Here is a 19096-nt window from a genome sequence, read left to right as displayed (position 1 = left end):
TGACAGCAGAGAATCAGTCTGCATGTCATAGCAGAGAATCAGGCTTCACGTCAGCCACCACTGCAACAGTCCATTGTCATAAATTTAGGCCCAGCACCCAGGCAGAGGAGAGAGGTCCCGTAAAAGAGGATCTGGCTTCATGTCAGCAGAGAATCAGTCTGCATGTCATAGCAGAGAATCAGGCTTCACGTCAGCCACCACTGCAACAGTCCATTGTCATAAATTTAGGCCCAGCACCCAGGCAGAGGAGAGAGGTCCCGTAACAGAGGATCTGGCTTCATGTCAGCAGAGAATCAGTCTGCATGTCATAGCAGAGAATCAGGCTTCACGTCAGCCACCACTGCAACAGTCCATTGTCATAAATTTAGGCCCAGCACCCAGGCAGAGGAGAGAGGTCCCGTAACAGACAATCTGGCTTCATGTCAGCAGAGAATTAGTCTGCATGTCATAGCAGAGAATCAGGCTTCATGTCAGCCACCACTGCAACAGTCCATTGGCATATATTTAGGCCTAGCACACAGGCAGAGGAGAGGTTCATTCAACTTTGGGTAGCATCGCAATATAATGGTAAAATGAAAATAAAAATAGGATTGAATGAGGAAGTGCCCTGGAGTCCAATAATATATGGTTATGGGGAGGTAGTTAATGTCTAATCTGGACAAGGGACGGACAGGTCCTGTGGGATCCATGCCTGGTTCATTTTTATGAACGTCAGCTTGTCCACATTGGCTGTAGACAGGCGGCTGCGTTTGTCTGTAATGACGCCCCCTGCCGTGCTGAATACACGTTCAGACAAAACGCTGGCTGCCGGGCAGGCCAGCACCTCCAAGGCATAAAAGGCTAGCTCTGGCCACGTGGACAATTTAGAGACCCAGAAGTTGAATGGGGCCGAACCATCAGTCAGTACGTGGAGGGGTGTGCACACGTACTGTTCCACCATGTTAGTGAAATGTTGCCTCCTGCTAACACGTTGCGTATCAGGTGGTGGTGCAGTTAGCTGTGGCGTGTTGACAAAAGTTTTCCACATCTCTGCCATGCTAACCCTGCCCTCAGAGGAGCTGGCCGTGACACAGCTGCCTTGGCGACCTCTTGCTCCTCCTCTGCCTTGGCCTTGGGCTTCCACTTGTTCCCCTGTGACATTTGGGAATGCTCTCAGTAGCGCGTCTACCAACGTGCGCTTGTACTCGCGCATCTTCCTATCACGCTCCAGTGCAGGAAGTAAGGTGGGCACATTGTCTTTGTAGCGTGGATCCAGCAGGGTGGCAACCCAGTAGTCCGCACAGGTTAAAATGTGGGCAACTCTGCTGTCGTTGCGCAGGCACTGCAGCATGTAGTCGCTCATGTGTGCCAGGCTGCCCAGGGGTAAGGACAAGCTGTCCTCTGTGGGAGGCGTATCGTCATCGTCCTGCCTTTCCCCCCAGCCACGCACCAGTGATGGACCCGAGCTGCGTTGGGTGCCACCCCGCTGTGACCATGCTTCATCCTCATCCTCCTCCACCTCCTCCTCATCCTCGTCCTCCTCGTCCTCCAGTAGTGGGCCCTGGCTGGCCACATTTGTACCTGGCCTCTGCTGTTGCAAAAAACCTCCCTCTGAGTCACTTCGAAGAGACTGGCCTGAAAGTGCTAAAAATGACCCCTCTTCCTCATCCTCCTCCTCCTCCTCCTGGGCCACCTCCTGTTCCATCATCGCCCTAAGTGTTTTCTCAAGGAGACATAGAAGTGGTATTGTAACGCTGATAACGGTGTCATCGCCACTGGCCATGTTGGTGGAGTACTCGAAACAGCGCAACAGGGCACACAGGTCTCGCATGGAGGCCCAGTCATTGGTGGTGAAGTGGTGCTGTTCTGTAGTGCGACTGACCCGTGCGTGCTGCAGCTGAAACTCCACTATGGCCTGCTGCTGCTCGCACAGTCTGTCCAGCATGTGCAAGGTGGAGTTCCACCTGGTGGGCACGTCGCATATGAGGCGGTGAGCGGGAAGGCCGAAGTTACGCTGTAGCGCAGACAGGCGAGCAGCGGCAGGATGTGAACGCCGGAAGCGCGAACAGACGGCCCGCACTTTATGCAGCAGCTCTGACATGTCGGGGTAGTTGTGAATGAACTTCTGCACCACCAAATTCAGCACATGCGCCAAGCAAGGGATGTGCGTCAAATTGGCTAGTCCCAGAGCTGCAACGAGATTTCGCCCATTATCACACACCACCAGGCCGGGCTTGAGGCTCACCGGCAGCAACCACTCGTCGGTCTGTTGTTCAATACCCCGCCACAACTCCTGTGCGGTGTGGGGCCTGTCCCCCAAACATATGAGTTTCAGAATGGCCTGCTGACGTTTACCCCGGGCTGTGCTGAAGTTGGTGGTGAAGGTGTGTGGCTGACTGGATGAGCAGGTGGAAGAAGAGGAGGAGGAAGCCGAGAAGGAGGAGGTGGCAACAGGAGGCAAAGAATGTTGCCCTGCGATCCTTGGCGGCGGCAGGACGTGCGCCAAACAGCTCTCCGCCTGGGGCCCAGCTGCCACTACATTTACCCAGTGTGCAGTTAGGGAGATATAGCGTCCCTGGCCGTGCTTACTGGTCCACGTATCTGTGGTTAGGTGGACCTTGCTACAGATGGCGTTGCGCAGTGCACACTTGATTTTATCGGATACTTGGTTGTGCAGGGAAGGCACGGCTCTCTTGGAGAAGTAGTGCCGGCTGGGAACAACATACTGTGGGACAGCAAGCGACATGAGCTGTTTGAAGCTGTCTGTGTCCACCAGCCTAAATGACAGCATTTCATAGGCCAGTAGTTTAGAAATGCTGGCATTCAGGGCCAGGGATCGAGGGTGGCTAGGTGGGAATTTACGCTTTCTATCAAATGTTTGTGAGATGGAGAGCTGAACGCTGGCGTGTGACATGGTTGAGACGCTTGGTGACGGAGGTGGTGGTGGTGGTGTTGGTGGTACATCCCCTGTTTGCTGGGCGGCAGGTGCCAACGTTCCTCCAGAGGCGGAGGAAGAGGCCGAGGCGGCAGCAGCAGAATAGGCCGAGGCGGCAGCAGCAGAAGAGGTAGCAGGGGGAGCCTGAGTGACTTCCTTGGTTTTAAGGTGTTTACTCCACTGCAGTTCATGCTTTGCATGCAGGTGCCTGGTCATGCAGGTTGTGCTCAGGTTCAGAACGTTAATGCCTCGCTTCAGGCTCTGATGGCACAGCGTGCAAACCACTCGGGTCTTGTCGTCAGCACATTGTTTGAAGAAGTGCCATGCCAGGGAACTCCTTGAAGCTGCCTTTGGGGTGCTCGGTCCCAGATGGCGGCGGTCAGTAGCAGGCGGAGTCTCTTGGCGGCGGGTGTTCTGCTTTTGCCCACTGCTCCCTCTTTTGCTACGCTGTTGGCTCGGTCTCACCACTGCCTCTTCCTCCGAACTGTGAAAGTCAGTGGCACGACCTTCATTCCATGTGGGGTCTAGGACCTCATCGTCCCCTGCATCGTCTTCCACCCAGTCTTGATCCCTGACCTCCTGTTCAGTCTGCACACTGCAGAAAGACGCAGCAGTTGGCACCTGTGTTTCGTCATCATCAGAGACATGCTGAGGTGGTATTCCCATGTCCTCATCATCAGGAAACATAAGTGGTTGTGCGTCAGTGCATTCTATGTCTTTCACCGCTGGGGAAGGGCTAGGTGGATGCCCTTGGGAAACCCTGCCAGCGGAGTCTTCAAACAGCATAAGAGACTGCTGCATAACTTGAGGCTGAGACAGTTTCCCTGGTATGCATGGGGGTGATGTGACAGACTGATGGGGTTGGTTTTCAGGCGCCATCTGTGCGCTTTCTGCAGAAGACTGGGTGGGAGATAATGTGAACGTGCTGGATCCACTGTCGGCCACCCAATTGACTAATGCCTGTACCTGCTCAGGCCTTACCATCCTTAGAACGGCATTGGGCCCCACCATATATCGCTGTAAATTCTGGCGGCTACTGGGACCTGAGGTAGTTGGTACACTAGGACGTGTGGATGTGGCAGAACGGCCACGTCCTCTCCCAGCACCAGAGGGTCCACTAACACCACCACGACCATGTCCACGTCCGCGTCCCTTACTAGATGTTTTTCTCATTGTTATGGTTCACCACAACAACAAATATATTATTTGGCCCAATGTATTGTATTCAAATTCAGCGGGATATAAATTTGAGGCCTAGTATTTAGGCGCTGGGTGACCGGTATGGATTTAGTGACAGAATTAGACTTGGAAATGCACAGAAGCGTGTGTGTGAAGTTATTCTGAATGACCCAATGTGCACCTTGAATATTATATACCCTTTTTGGGATAGATTTCAAATAGCTCTGATATAGCAGGAACCACTAAATTATGAAATTGCTAAATTGGGAATTGTACTTCAACCCAGAACAAAAAATGTGCTTTGACGGACACTAAATATCTTGCCCAGCAACAACAGTACAGCGGTAACGAGAGATTTAGCGGGATATAAATTTGAGGCCTAGTATTTAGGCGCTGGGTCACCGGTATGGATTTAGTGACAGAATTAGACTTGGAAATGCACAGAAGCGTGTGTGTGAAGTTATTCTGAATGACCCAATGTGCACCTTGAATATTATATACCCTTTTTGGGATAGATTTCAAATAGCTCTGATATAGCAGGAACCACTAAATTATGAAATTGCTAAATTGGGAATTGTACTTCAACCCAGAACAAAAAATGTGCTTTGACGGACACTAAATATCTTGCCCAGCAACAACAGTACAGCGGTAACGAGAGATTTAGCGGGATATAAATTTGAGGCCTAGTATTTAGGCGCTGGGTCACCGGTATGGATTTAGTGACAGAATTAGACTTGGAAATGCACAGAAGCGTGTGTGTGAAGTTATTCTGAATGACCCTATGTGCACCTTCAATATTATATACCCTTTTAGGGATAGATTTCAAATAGCTCTGATATAGCAGAAACCACTAAATTATGAAATTGCTAAATTGGGAATTGTACTTCAACCCAGAACAAAAAATGTGCTTTGACGGACACTAAATATCTTGCCCAGCAACAACAGTACAGCGGTGGGTAACGAGAGATTTAGAGGGATTTAAATTTGAGGCCTAGTATTTAGGCGCTGGGTCACCGGTATGGATTTAGTGACAGAATTAGACTTGGAAATGCACAGAAGCGTGTGTGTGAAGTTATTCTGAATGACCCAATGTGCACCTTCAATATTATATACCCTTTTAGGGATAGATTTCAAATAGCTCTGATATAGCAGAAACCACTAAATTATGAAATTGCTAAATTGGGAATTGTACTTCAACCCAGAACAAAAAATGTGCTTTGACGGACACTAAATATCTTGCCCAGCAACAACAGTACAGCGGTGGGTAACGAGAGATTTAGAGGGATTTAAATTTGAGGCCTAGTATTTAGGCGCTGGGTCACCGGTATGGATTTAGTGACAGAATTAGAGTTGGAAATGCACAGAAGCGTGTGTGTGAAGTTATTCTGAATGACCCTATGTGCACCTTCAATATTATATACCCTTTTAGGGATAGATTTCAAATAGCTCTGATATAGCAGAAACCACTAAATTATGAAATTGCTAAATTGGGAATTGTACTTCAACCCAGAACAAAAAATGTGCTTTGACGGACACTAAATATCTTGCCCAGCAACAACAGTACAGCGGTAACGAGAGATTTAGAGGGATTTAAATTTGAGGCCTAGTATTTAGGCGCTGGGTGACAGGTATGGGTTTAGTGACAGAATTAGACTTGGAAATACACAGTAGCGGGTGTGTGTGAAGTTATTCTGAATGACCCAATGTGCACCTTCAATATTATATACCCTTTTAGGGATAGATTCCAAATAGCTCTGATATAGCAGGAACCACTAAATTATGAAATTGCTAAATTGGGAATTGTACTTCAACCCAGAACAAAAAATGTGCTTTGACGGACACTAAATATCTTGCCCAGCAACAACAGTACAGCGGTAACGAGAGATTTAGAGGGATTTAAATTTGAGGCCTAGTATTTAGGCGCTGGGTGACAGGTATGGGTTTAGTGACAGAATTAGACTTGGAAATACACAGTAGCGGGTGTGTGTGAAGTTATTCTGAATGACCCAATGTGCACCTTCAATATTATATACCCTTTTAGGGATAGATTCCAAATAGCTCTGATATAGCAGGAACCACTAAATTATGAAATTGCTAAATTGGGAATTGTACTTCAACCCAGAACAAAAAATGTGCTTTGACGGACACTAAATATCTTGCCCAGCAACAACAGTACAGCGGTAACGAGAGATTTAGAGGGATTTAAATTTGAGGCCTAGTATTTAGGCGCTGGGTGACAGGTATGGGTTTAGTGACAGAATTAGACTTGGAAATACACAGTAGCGGGTGTGTGTGAAGTTATTCTGAATGACCCAATGTGCACCTTCAATATTATATACCCTTTTTGGGATAGATTTCAAATAGCTCTGATATAGCAGGAACCACTAAATTATGAAATTGCTAAATTGGGAATTGTATTTCAACCCAGAACAAGAAATGTGCTTGAACGGACACTAAATAACTCGCCCAGCTACAGCACTAGGGACAGATTTAGCTGGATATAAATTTGAGGCCTAGTATTTAGGCGCTGGGTGACCGGTATGGATTTAGTGACAGAATTAGACTGGGATATGGCCAAAAAATAAACAGACTATTGCTGGTTAAATGCACTTGGTGTGACAGCTTCACCCTGATGTAGGCTTTAGCCAAAAAACAACCACACCATTGAGGGTTAAATGCACTTGGTGACAGGCGCAGCTTGCCCCTGATTTTGTATATGGCCAAAAAATGAACAGACTATTGCTGGTTAAATGCACTTGGTGTGACAGCTTCACCCTGATGTAGGCTTTAGCCAAAAAACAACCACACCATTGAGGGTTAAATGCACTTGGTGACAGGCGCAGCTTGCCCCTGATTTTGTATATGGCCAAAAAATGAACAGACTATTGCTGGTTAAATGCACTTGGTGTCACAGCTTCACCCTGATGTAGGCTTTAGCCAAAAAACAACCACACCATTGAGGGTTAAATGCACTTGGTGACAGGCGCAGCTTGCCCCTGATTTTGTATATGGCCAAAAAATGAACAGACTATTGCTGGTTAAATGCACTTGGTGTGACAGCTTCACCCTGATGTAGGCTTTAGCCAAAAAACAACCACACCATTGAGGGTTAAATGCACTTGGTCGCAGCTTGTGCTGGCGCACCACAAGACACAAAATGGCCGCCGATCACCCCAGAAAAATGAGACTGACAAACGGTCTGTGCAGCCTAAAAACAGTGAGCAATTGAGGATCAGCAGCTCAATGATCCACAGCTGCAGATCGATCAGTTAATCAAGTCCTTTGGAGGAGTTAATCTGCCTAATCTCGCCCTACTGTCGCAGCCGCAACCTCTCCCTACGCTAATCAGAGCAGAGTGACGGGCGGCGCTATGTGACTCCAGCTTAAATAGAGGCTGGGTCACATGGTGCTCTGGCCAATCACTGCCATGCCAATAGTAGGCATGGCTGTGATGGCCTCTTGGGGCAAGTAGTATGACGCTTGTTGATTGGCTGCTTTGCAGCCTTTCAAAAAGCGCCAAGAAAGCGTCACAAAAGCGCCAAGAAAGCGACGAACACCGAACCCGAACCCGGACTTTTACGAAAATGTCCGGGTTCGGGTCCGTGTCACGGACACCCCAAAATTCGGTACGAACCCGAACTATACAGTTCGAGTTCGCTCATCCCTACTTCCAGCTCTTCGTTATGCTCAAATTTACTTTTTCCAGCCTCTTATTGCTACTTGTCCCAACTTTTTTGGGATTTGTTGACACCGTGAAAATTTGAATCAACGTATTTTTCCTTTAAAATTATACATTTACTTGGATTAAACGTTTGATCTGTCATCTACGTTCTATTACAAATAAAATATTGACATTTGCCATCTCCACATCATTGCATTCTGTTTTTATTCACAATTTATTTAGTGTCCCAACTTTTTTGGAACCCGGTTTGTGCAATTTTTGGTCCTTTCCATTGTTTGGTGTTCCTGGTATCTGTCAGAGTCAGTGTCAGGGGGTCTAGATATGTAAAGCATTGCCAAGGCAGGCTATATTTTTTCCGTACCGCCTTCCATGTTGCGTATGTATCTCTAAACATGAGGCTGTGTTTGGCTGAGGTGGGTAGCTCTGAATACTTTATTTGTAGAAGAGTAGTCAGACTCCAAGGGGCAAACAGGCCGCACTCCAGTTTGTAATTGGAATGTTGGCTGAGGCCCCCCAGTCAATCAAAACAATTTCTCAACAGGCTGGCTAGGTGATATGTTCGTAGGTCAGAGAAGTTTATTCCTCCATTTTGTTTATTTAACTGAAGTGTAGTCAAAGATATTTTTGGCTTTTTGGTTGCTCATATATAAGACCTAAATGCTGTCTCTAGTTTTTTAATATCAGTATATTTTATCAATAATGGTATGGTTTGTATCATATAGAAGAGTTTTGGAACACACATCATTTTCAGCATATGGCATTTTTCTTTCAGTACAATAACAGTGAAGAAAAATAGTCAGCGGCACTCACCAGTGTACTGTATCAAGTCGATGCTTTATTCACCAAAAACATGGCATGGGGCAGACAGGTAACTACACACACCAAACAGCAGCGGCCGTTTTGCGCTACATGCACTTCATCTGGCTGTGTGTCAGCGCGTCCATTTGGCTGCCCCTTTAAAGGTATTGGTGCTGCGAGTTGCCATGACAACGGGCAACAACAATGCGGCAATGAGACCAAAAGCAGAACATAATTATAATCCAAAACAAAGCAGCAATCTCACATCTAATCAGAGGAATACACTTGAATCATTTCTGTCATTTAAGCCAAGTTTACCTAATGCCTGGGTACGCAGAATCCACTTTGCTTCTCTCTGCATGGGGGGGGGGTGATGTCTGTCTCCTCCCTGTGGAGGGGCGGCCACGGTCTCCAAGCCTGTGAAGGAGATGCAGTCTAAGCTACCTGCATGAGCAGTCCTTTCATGATCTATGAACCAGGGGAAACCCTTTCTTGTCATTACAGAATTAAAATGTTCCCTCACTCGTTCAAACATACACCTGATTGTCTTCCCAACATAGAATCTGCCGCACTTGCAGAGCAACAAGTATGCCACATACGTGCTCCTGCAATTAATAAAACTACAGATTCTATGTTGGCTCCCTGCAAACTGGATACACTTTTTTGGGGAGTTATATTTACACAGTGAACAACTCCCACATTTAAAGTTCCCCTTTGGTAGCTTCTCTGATAGGCAATTATTACTTCTAACAGGGGCAAACCTGCTCCTTACAAGCTTATCCTTGATTGTATGGCTTTTCCTAAAGGATATAAGTGGTTTGTGTTCAGTGAGTTCATTCAGGGTCTCATCTCTCCTTAAAATGTCCCAATTTTTGAATATCACAGAACGGATACGTTCAGCCATAGGACTATATTTAAAGGAGAATGTGAACCTGGAACTCGCATGCCTGTCCTGTACGTGTTTGTTCCTGTCGTCACTCTTATGGACTAGAGCACTTTAAGAAAAAGTCTCTTCAACTTTCTTCATATCTTTATCTAGTGATTCCTCTGCATAACCTTTTTCCATTAGGCATTGTTTCAGTTCTAATGCTTGTTTATGGTGGCCCTCATCCTTACTATTTATTCTTCTTAGTCTGATGAATTGGCCGTATGGTACAGCTTTTTTTAACACTTGGATGGAAGCTGTCATGGTGGAGAAGGAATTATTGGCCATCGGCTTCCTAAAGCTCTCCGTGACCAATCCGTCGCTCTCAACCACGACAGCCACATCCAAAAACTCCAAACGTGTTCCCGCTAAATTTAGGGGGAATGTCATTCCCATGTCCTTTGTATTCAAGTATTCCACAAATCTTTTACATTCGACCTCTGTACCTTCCCACACTATAAACACATCATCCACAAACCGTAAAAACGTTTTTAGATGGGATAAAAAAGGATTTGAGATTGAAAAGACAAATCTGTCCTCCAATCTAGCTAGATACATGTTTGCGAAGGTACAGGAGCCGGGGGTCCCCATAGCCGTACCCAACTTTTGACTGAACCACTCATTTCCAAACCTAAACACGTTATTGGTGAAAATAAAATCCAGTGCTTCACCAATGAACTCACAAAATATAGTGCTCTTTCCTAAGTTAGTTACGATGTCAAGGACCGCCTCCACACCCGCACCACTGATCTTTCTATCAGTGACAGTATGAGTTTCATCCATCTGGAGATATCACTTAATATTGTTTTCATTAGGGGGGATTATAGTGTTTGGTGTTCTCACAGTCAATATACCCAGGTATTTTATAGAGTCCTTAGCCATGGCGACTGGAAGATTATTGATTTGTTTGAACTTTCTTTCTAAAGAGTGCGGGGTTAAGTCTAACAATTCATACTTATGTTGTTTACTCTAAAAACTCTATCAAGAATATCTCCTTCACCTACACACCATAGTTTGACATGAAAAACAGTATATCGTCTGCAAAGAGTGCTGTTTCACTTCCATATTTCCTATACAGATACCTGATATTGTCTTCCCTTTTTCTATTGCTTTTGACAGAGCTTCTACAGGTAAAGCCAAATTAAATAATAATGGGGATAGGGGATATCCCTGTCATGTTCCTTTTTGTAGAGGAAAAGGTTTAGATATAAATTCTGGTGTAGCTATCCTCGCTTGTGGGTTAGAGTATAACGTGGATAGGTAGTTCTGAAAGGGTCCTTGCAATCCCATATGGTCTAGTACATCCATCAACCATTCCCACCTTACATTATCAAATGCTTTTTCTGCAGCTATACTGAGTATGCCCGGTCTAGGGTGAGCTGACGGGTTTGCTTGTGTGGTTTGTAATACTGCTAATACTTTACGTATATTAGATACAGCAGCCCTACCTTGGACAAACCCCACTTGATGTGGAGATATTAGTCGGGGCAGCACCTTCGCCAGTCTGTCTGCTAATATTTTTGATATTATTTTAATATCCACATTAATCAAGGATATTGGTCTATACGATGTCGGTGACGTGAGGTCTTTCACCTGTTTAGGAAGTACTTTAATGTATGCCGTATTGGCAATTGTTGGTATCTTTTTGTTAGCCATATAACCATTATGTAGAGGTGTTAAGATGGGTCCTATTTTCTCCTTCAAGACCTTATAGAATTCTCTCGTGTATCCATCGGGACCCCTGGATATATTAATTTACCTCCCCCTGTGTTATAGGAGCATTTAACATATCCAGCTCCTCTGTAGTAATTTTTAAAGGGAAAGTGAAGTTAACCAGGATTTCGTGTCTCTATTGTTTTGTGATGTGTCAGAGTAAAGATGAGTATAGAACTCCTGGAAGATCCCACTGATATTATGTGGGTCATGGTGTATTACTCCCTTTGAGTCTTTTAACACTACTATTGAGGCGTTAGTAGTATGTCCTTTAGCTAGGCGTGCCAACAATTTCCCTGTCTTGTTCCCATATCAATAGTATTGTGCTTCCATATGTGAGCGACTCAGTTCTTCCCTTTTGTGCAGCAAATTTTCATATTGTTGTTTCACCTGTTCCCATGCCGTCTTGTTAAACTGGGTAGTATTTGAGCAATATTTTGTATAAGCCTTTTCTAGCAGTCTGCTATGATGTTGAAACGTCTGGTTTGTATTTTTTTTCAAAAATTTCATATGTGAGATTATTCTCCCTCTTCGAACTATTTTACCTGCATCCCAGAGGATTTGTGTGTCTGTCTTCTCCGAGTTATCCAGCAGGAACTCCTGCCACTATTGGTTCAGGTTTCACAGAACAACTCTTTTTTGGTAATTTTTTCAGGGAACCGCCAGTGCCCTTTAGTATGGTATCCACAAGGGTCGCTATAACTGGTGTGTGATCAGATATAACAATTTCTCCTATCTCTATGGATTGCATGCGCAAAGCATATAACCTGGACGCACATATGTAGTCTAGCCTAGACCATGACGTGTGGGAGTGCGAGTAATGTGTATACTTCCTACCTTCTGGGTTAAAGAGGCGTATCTTTAAGGTCTAGATTTTGGAGAAAAGGTGTTAACTGTTGGTCCATTCCTCTGGGCTTTGTCTCATTTGTCTTTCTTTTGCGTCAGCATACATTACTGTATTGAAATCCCCAGCCAGGAGTTTGAGCGGCGTGCTATCTGCTGAAACTATTCTGAAAAAAAACTTTATTGGGAGTATTGGGTCCATATATGTTATGTATGTTCATTATCTACATGGTTGATTTCAATTGGATATAGTGCCATCTCCCTTCTGAGTCTGCTACCTGGTGTATGCCTTCTAAAGGGAGATTGGTGCGTACCAGGGTAAGGACTCCTGCTTTAAGCCCTACTGCTTCTGATCCATAAATCTCTCCCACCCACAGTTTTCTCATTCTAAAGAAATCCTCCTCATGGAGGTGTGTCTCCCGTAACATGGCTATGTCCACCCTCAAGCATTGTAGATGTTGCAAGACCATTAGGCACTTATGGGGGGAGTGCAGCCCCTTTATACGTCACGCGCCTGCGCCGCCTGCTTCATTCATGAAGCAGGCGGCGTGGGCGAATGACGGATGACTCACACTGCCAGCGCCCGTCCTCCCGGCCTGCCTCCTGCCTCCTCCCTCCTCTCTGCTCCGAACGGCGAGCGCTTCTAATTGTAAGTAATAGCGCTCATCATCGCTCATTATGCTTTTACATGCAGTGCACACAACAATTAACTACGGTATTAGGGATATGATTATACAGTGAGCGGGGCCCGTGTAGTAGAATACAGTCACTGCACGGGCCCTGCTGTCATTATAAATGCAGATGCCGCCCCCAGCCCCTCCTCCCTCACAGCTGATATACCCGCCGCACGGCATCGCGGCGGGTGTATCATTGAAAACTAAGCAAAATCGGCTACATTCGCCGTATAAGACGCACTGCTATTTTCCCCCCACTTTTGGGGGGGGAAAGTGCGTCTTATACAGCGAAAAATACGGTTGGAGCCTGTCCATTGTTTGTTCATAACATAGCTTTTTTACGCTGGCGATGTACATATCTGAGGGCAGCTAATATAAGAATTAAGACTCTACTAGTGTCTTTAGTTAGTCGGGCATTACATTGCCAACGCCTGTAAAGTGTTGGTACGTACATACCCTATCAATGTATAACATAAACCTGTAAACTGTATAACATAAGAATGGGTTAGATATCACCTGCTATAATGTTTATCGGCTCCTGGCTCCGATTATAAAGTAGAGCGTCTACAGTTGCAAGAAAAAGTATGTGAACCCTTTGGAATGATATGGATTTCTGCACAAATTGGTCATAAAATCTTCATCTTAGTCACAACAATAGAAAATCACAGTCTGCTTAAACTAATAACACACAAAGAATTAACCATGTTTTTATTGAACACAACATGTAAACATTCACAGTGCAGGTGGAAAAAGTATGTGAACTCTTGGATTTAATAACTGGTTGAACCTCCTTTGGCAGCAATAACTTCAACCAAACGTTTCCTGTAGTTGCAGATCAGACGTGCACAATGGTCAGGAGTAATTCTTGACCATTCCTCTTTACAGAACTGTTTCAGTTCAACAATATTCTTGGGATGTCTGGTGTGAATCGCTTTCTTGAGGTCATGCCACAGCATCTCAATCGGGTTGAGGTCAGGACTCTGACTGGGCCACTCCAGAAGGCGTATTTTCTTCTGTTTAAGCCATTCTGTTGTTGATTTACTTCTATGCTTTGGGTCGTTGTCCTGTTGCAACACCCATCTTCTGTTGAGCTTCAGCTGGAGGACAGATGGCCTTAACCCCTTAAGGACACAGCCCTATTTCACCTTAAGGACCAGGCCATTTTTTGCAAATCTGACCAGAGTCACTTTAAGTGCTGATAACTTTAAAACGCTTTGACTTATCCAGGCCATTCTGAGATTGTTTTTTCGTCACATATTGTACTTCATGACACTGGTAAAATAAAATCAAAAAAATTATTTTTTTTGCCCCAAAAAATACCAAATTTAACAAAAATTTGGAAAAATTTGCAAATTTCAAAGTTCCAGTTTCTCTACTTCTGTAATACATAGTAATACCCCCAAAAATTTGGATGACTTTACATTCCCCATATGTCTACTTCATGTTTGAATTATTTTGGGAATGATATTTTATTTTTTGGGGATGTTATAAGGCTTAGAAGTTTAGAAGCAAATCTTGAAATTTTTCAGAAATTTACAAAAACTCAATTTTTAGGGACCAGTTCAGGTCTCAAGTCACTTTGCGAGGCTTACATAATAGAAACCACCCAAAAATGACCCCATCTAAGAAACTACACCCCTCAAGGTATTCAAAACTGATTTTGAATACGTTGTTAACCCTTTAGGTGTTGCACAAGAGTTATTGGCAAATGGGGAGGAAATTTGAGAATTTAATTTTTTTGTCTAATTTTTCATTTTAACCCATTTTTTCCACTAACAAAGCAAGGGTTAACAGCCAAACAAGACGGTATCTTTATTGCCCTGACTCTGCCGTTTACAGAAACACCCAATATGTGGCCGTAAACTACTGTACGGCCACACAGCGGGGCGTAGAGTGAAAGGTGCGCCGTTTGGTTTTTGGAAGGCTGATTTTTATGGACTGGTTTATTTACACCATGTCCCATTTGAAGCCCCCTGATGCACCCCTAGAGGAGAAACTCCCTAAAAGTGACCCCATCTAAGAAACTACACCCCTCAAGGTATTCAAAACTGATTTTACATACGTCGTTAACCCTTTAGGTGTTGCACAAGAGTTATTGGCAAATGGCGATGAAATTTGAGAATTTCATTTTTTTGCCTAATTTTCCATTTTAACCCATTTTTTCCACTAACAAAGCAAGGGTTAACAGCCAAACAAGACTGTATCTTTATTGCCCTGACTCTGCTGTTTACAGAAACACCCCATATGTGGCCGTAAACTACTGTACGGCCACACAGCGGGGCGTAGAGGGAAAGGTGCGCCGTTTGTTTTTTGGAGGGCTGATTTTTATGGACCGGTTTTTTGACACCAAGTCCCATTTGAAGCCCCCCTGATGCACCCCCAGATTATAAACTCCATAAAAGTGACCCCATCTAAGAAACTACACCCCTCAAGGTATTCAAAACGGATTTTACAAACTTTGTTAACCCTTTAGGTGTTGCACAAGATTTAATGGAAAATAGAGATACAATTTCAAAATTTCACTTTTTTGGCAGATTTTCCATTTTAATTTTTTTTTCCAGTTACAAAGCAAGGGTTAACAGCCAAACAAAACTCATTATTTATGGCCCTGATTCTGTAGTTTACAGAAACACCCCATATGTGGTCGTAAACCGCTGTACGGGCACACGGCAGGGCGCAGAAGGAAAGGAATGCCATACGGTTTTTGGAAGGCAGGTTTTGCTGGACTGTTTTTTTTTACACCATGTCCCATTTGAAGCCCCCCTGATGCACCCCTAGAGTAGAAACTCCAAAAAAGTGACCCCATTTTAGAAACTACGGGATAGGGTGGCAGTTTTGTTGGTACTAGTTTAGGGTACATATGATTTTTGGTTGCTCTATATTACACTTTTTGTGCGGCAAGGTAACAAGAAATAGCTTTTTTGGCAGCGTTTTTTATTTTTTTATTTACAACATTCATCTGACAGGTTAGATCATGTGGTAATTTTATAGAGCAGGTTGTCACGGACGCGGCGATACCTAATATGTATACAATTTTTTTTATTTATGTACGTTTTACACAATGATTTCATTTTTAAAACAAAAAAATGTTTTAGTGTCTCCATAGTCTAAGAGCCATTGTTTTTTCAGTTTTTGGGTGATTATCTTAAGTAGGGTCTCATTTTTTGCGGGATGAGATGACGGTTTGATTGGCACTATTTTGGGGTGCATATGACTTTTTGATCGCTTGCTATTACACTTTTTGTGACGTAAGATGACAAAAAATGGCTTTTTTTACACCGTTTTTATTTTTATTTTTTTACGGTGGTCACCTGAGGGGTTAGGTCATGTGATATTTTTATAGAGCCGGTCGATACGGACGCGGCGATACCTAATATGTATACTTTTTTTTATTTATGTAAGTTTTACACAATGATTTCATTTTTGAAACAAAAAAAATGATGTTTTAGTGTTTCCATAGTCTAAGAGCCATAGTTTTTTCAGTTTTTGGGCGATTATCTTAAGTAGGGTCTCATTTTTTGCGGGATGAGATGACGGTTTGATTGTTACAATTTTGGCGTACATGCGACTTTTTTGATCACTTTTATTACCTTTTTTTGGGAAGTAAGGTGGACAAAATTTCAATTTCATCATAGTTTTTTATTTTTTATTTTTATGGCGTTCACCGTTCGGGTAAAGTAACATGACCGTTTTATAGATCAGGTCGTTACGGACGCGGCGATACCAAACATGTGTAGGGAATTTTATTTTTTTAATTTTTAATCAGTGATAAATGTGTTTTTTGATTTTTACCTTTTTTTCACTTTTTTTTTGACCCAGACCCACTTGGTTCTTGAAGATCCAGTGGGTCTGATGTCTGTATAATACAGTACAGTACAATATATATTGCACTGTACTATATTTTACTTACACTGAACAGATCTATGCTTTCAGCACAGATCTGTTCAGCACCATGGACAGCAGGACGCCTGAGAGGCGTCCTGTTGCCATGGGAACCTTCCCCGTCTGCTCAGTTATGGTCAGAACTGCGCAGACGGGGAAGGGTAAGGACGGGGCTCTGGGGGGGCTGTCTGGGGGCTCTCTCCCTCTCCATCGGGGGGCTGCAAAGGCACTGCAGCCCCCCGATCGGAGAGGGAGGGAGCTCCCTCTTACTGTTAACTTTTTCCATACAGCGGTCCGTACGGACCGCTGTATGGAAAGGGTTAAACGGCTGACATCGCATCACCGATGTCAGCCGTTTATACCAGGGTGCCAGCAATGTGCTGGCACCCTGGTATACCCACTGTACACCAACGATTACGCAATAGGAGGCGGGCGGGGGATCGCGATCCCGCCTGCCGCACCGCCCGCCTCCCGCACCGCCCCCACCGCCCGCAACACCCCCCCTGCACCTCCCACCGGGCTAAAATCATTCAGAGGTGCAGGGGGGGTGATAAATATATATTTTCGCCACACTAAAGTTTCTGATCGCCGCGGTCAGGGACCGCAGCGATCAGAAACTGCAGAAAGCGCAACAAACCGCAGGTCTGAATTGACCTGCGGTTTGTTGCGATCGCGGACATGGGGGGGTCACGGGACCCCCCCGCGCATTTAGCCGAGGTGCCTGCTCAATGATTTGAGCAGGCACCTTGTTCCGATCACAGCCGGCCGCACGGCAGTGATCGGAACAACACATGACGTACCGGTACGTCATGTGTCCTTAAGGACTCGGGAAACATGCCGTACCGATACGTCATGTGTCCTTAAGGGGTTAAGTTCTCCTGCAAAATGTCTTGATAAACTTGGGAATTTATTTTTCCTTCGATGATAGCAATCCATCCAGGCCCTGATGCAGCAAAGCAGCCCCAAACCATGATGCCCCCACCACCATACTTCAAAGTTGGGATGAGGTTTTGATTTTGGTGTGCTGTGCCTCTTTTTCTCCACACATAGTGTTGTGTGTTTCTTCCAAACAACTTAACTTTTGTTTCATCTGTCCACAGTATATTTTGCCAGTACTGCTGTGGAACATCCAGGTGCTCTTGTGCAAACTGTAAACGTGCAGCAATGTTTTTTTTGGACAGCAGTGGCGTCCTCTGTGGTATCCTCCCATGAAATCCATTCTTGTTTAGTGTTTTACATATCGTAGATTCGCTAACAGGGATGTTAGCATATGCCAGAGACTTTTGTAAGTCTTTAGCTGACACTCTAGGATTCTTCTTCACCTCATTGAGCAGTCTGCGCTGTGCTCTTTCAGTCATCTTTACAGGACGGCCACTCCTAGGGAGAGTAGCAGCAGTGCTGAACTTTCTCCATTTATAGACAATTTGTCTTGCTGTGGACTGATGAACAGCAAGGCTTTTGGAGATACTTTTATAACCCTTTCCAGCTTTATGAGAGTCAACAATTCTTAATCATAGGTCTTCTTTGTGCAAAGCATCATTCACATTAGGTAATGCTTCTTGTGAAAAGGAAACCCAGAACTAGTGTGTGTTTTTTATAGGGCAGGGCAGCTGTACCCAACACCTCCAATCTCATCTCATTGATTGGACTCCAGTTGGCTGACACCTCACTCCAATTAGCTCTTGGAGATGTCATTAGTCTGGGGGTTCACATACTTTTTCCACCTGCACTGTAAATGTTTACATGATGTGTTCAATATAAACATGGTAACATTTAATTCTTTGTGTATTATTAGTTTAAGCAGACTGTGATTGTCTATTGTTGTGAGTTAGATAAAGATCAGATCACATGTTATGACCAATTTGTGCAGAAATCCATATAATTCCAAAGGGTTCACATACTTTTTCTTGCAATTGTATGTAGCCAGTCAGATCCCAGGACCGTGGCAGTCTTCTGGCGTCGGTAGTTGTCCCCACTATTTGTTGCAGAAACTGTGTCTTGTTTGTCTTCATGAAGCCAAATTCTTAGTATGTCTACGCTGTTCCTTTAGTTGAGGAAACGCGTCCCCTGGTGCCGCTGGTGGCAGATTGTACTTCCTGCATGTCCGCTGAGAGAGTGGTGGGGATTTTGCGTCCTTTTCCTCCTTGTCTGCATCCATCATGGCGGCTGCCTCTCTTGGAGTCTGAAAAGTTGTGGTGGAGCCATCCTCGTGGAATTCTCTAAGGAGGGCAGGATACATCAAAGCAAACCGCATCCTCCTATTGTATAGCTCTGAGCACACTGTAGAGGAGGCCCTTCGGCGTTTTAACACCTCCGCCGAGAAATCAATAAAGATCAGGTAAGATCCTTACTGCCACCTCAAGCACCAGTCGGTGATAATAAATCTGGGGGCCATCTGTGTAGCCATCTTCTTTGGGCATTTGTTGTATGTTGTTGTTGCCCAAGTCAGTGGAATGCTCATGTTCCTCCATTATTGACGTCTCTTC

The 19096-nt window shown here is 44.7% G+C and overlaps 1 protein-coding gene across 1 annotated transcript in view; it reads right to left on the bottom strand.

Annotated features, from left to right (window-relative positions):
- The window catches only part of LOC122931538 (uroplakin-3b-like), a 35200-nt gene extending 24046 nt beyond the window's left edge, over positions 1-11154 (bottom strand). The window contains exon 1 of the mRNA XM_044285606.1: positions 10947-11154. Within this exon, the coding sequence (XP_044141541.1) occupies positions 10947-11154 (208 nt within the window). The remainder of the gene's footprint in view (positions 1-10946) is intronic.
- Positions 11155-19096: the final 7942 nt, after the last annotated feature.

This window comes from Bufo gargarizans, chromosome 3 (genome assembly GCF_014858855.1).
Source record: "Bufo gargarizans isolate SCDJY-AF-19 chromosome 3, ASM1485885v1, whole genome shotgun sequence".
In the NCBI taxonomy this organism is placed as follows: Eukaryota; Metazoa; Chordata; class Amphibia; order Anura; family Bufonidae; genus Bufo; species Bufo gargarizans.
The sequence above is the reverse complement of the archived record's forward strand: the minus strand, read 5'-3'. Positions and strand labels throughout refer to the sequence as shown.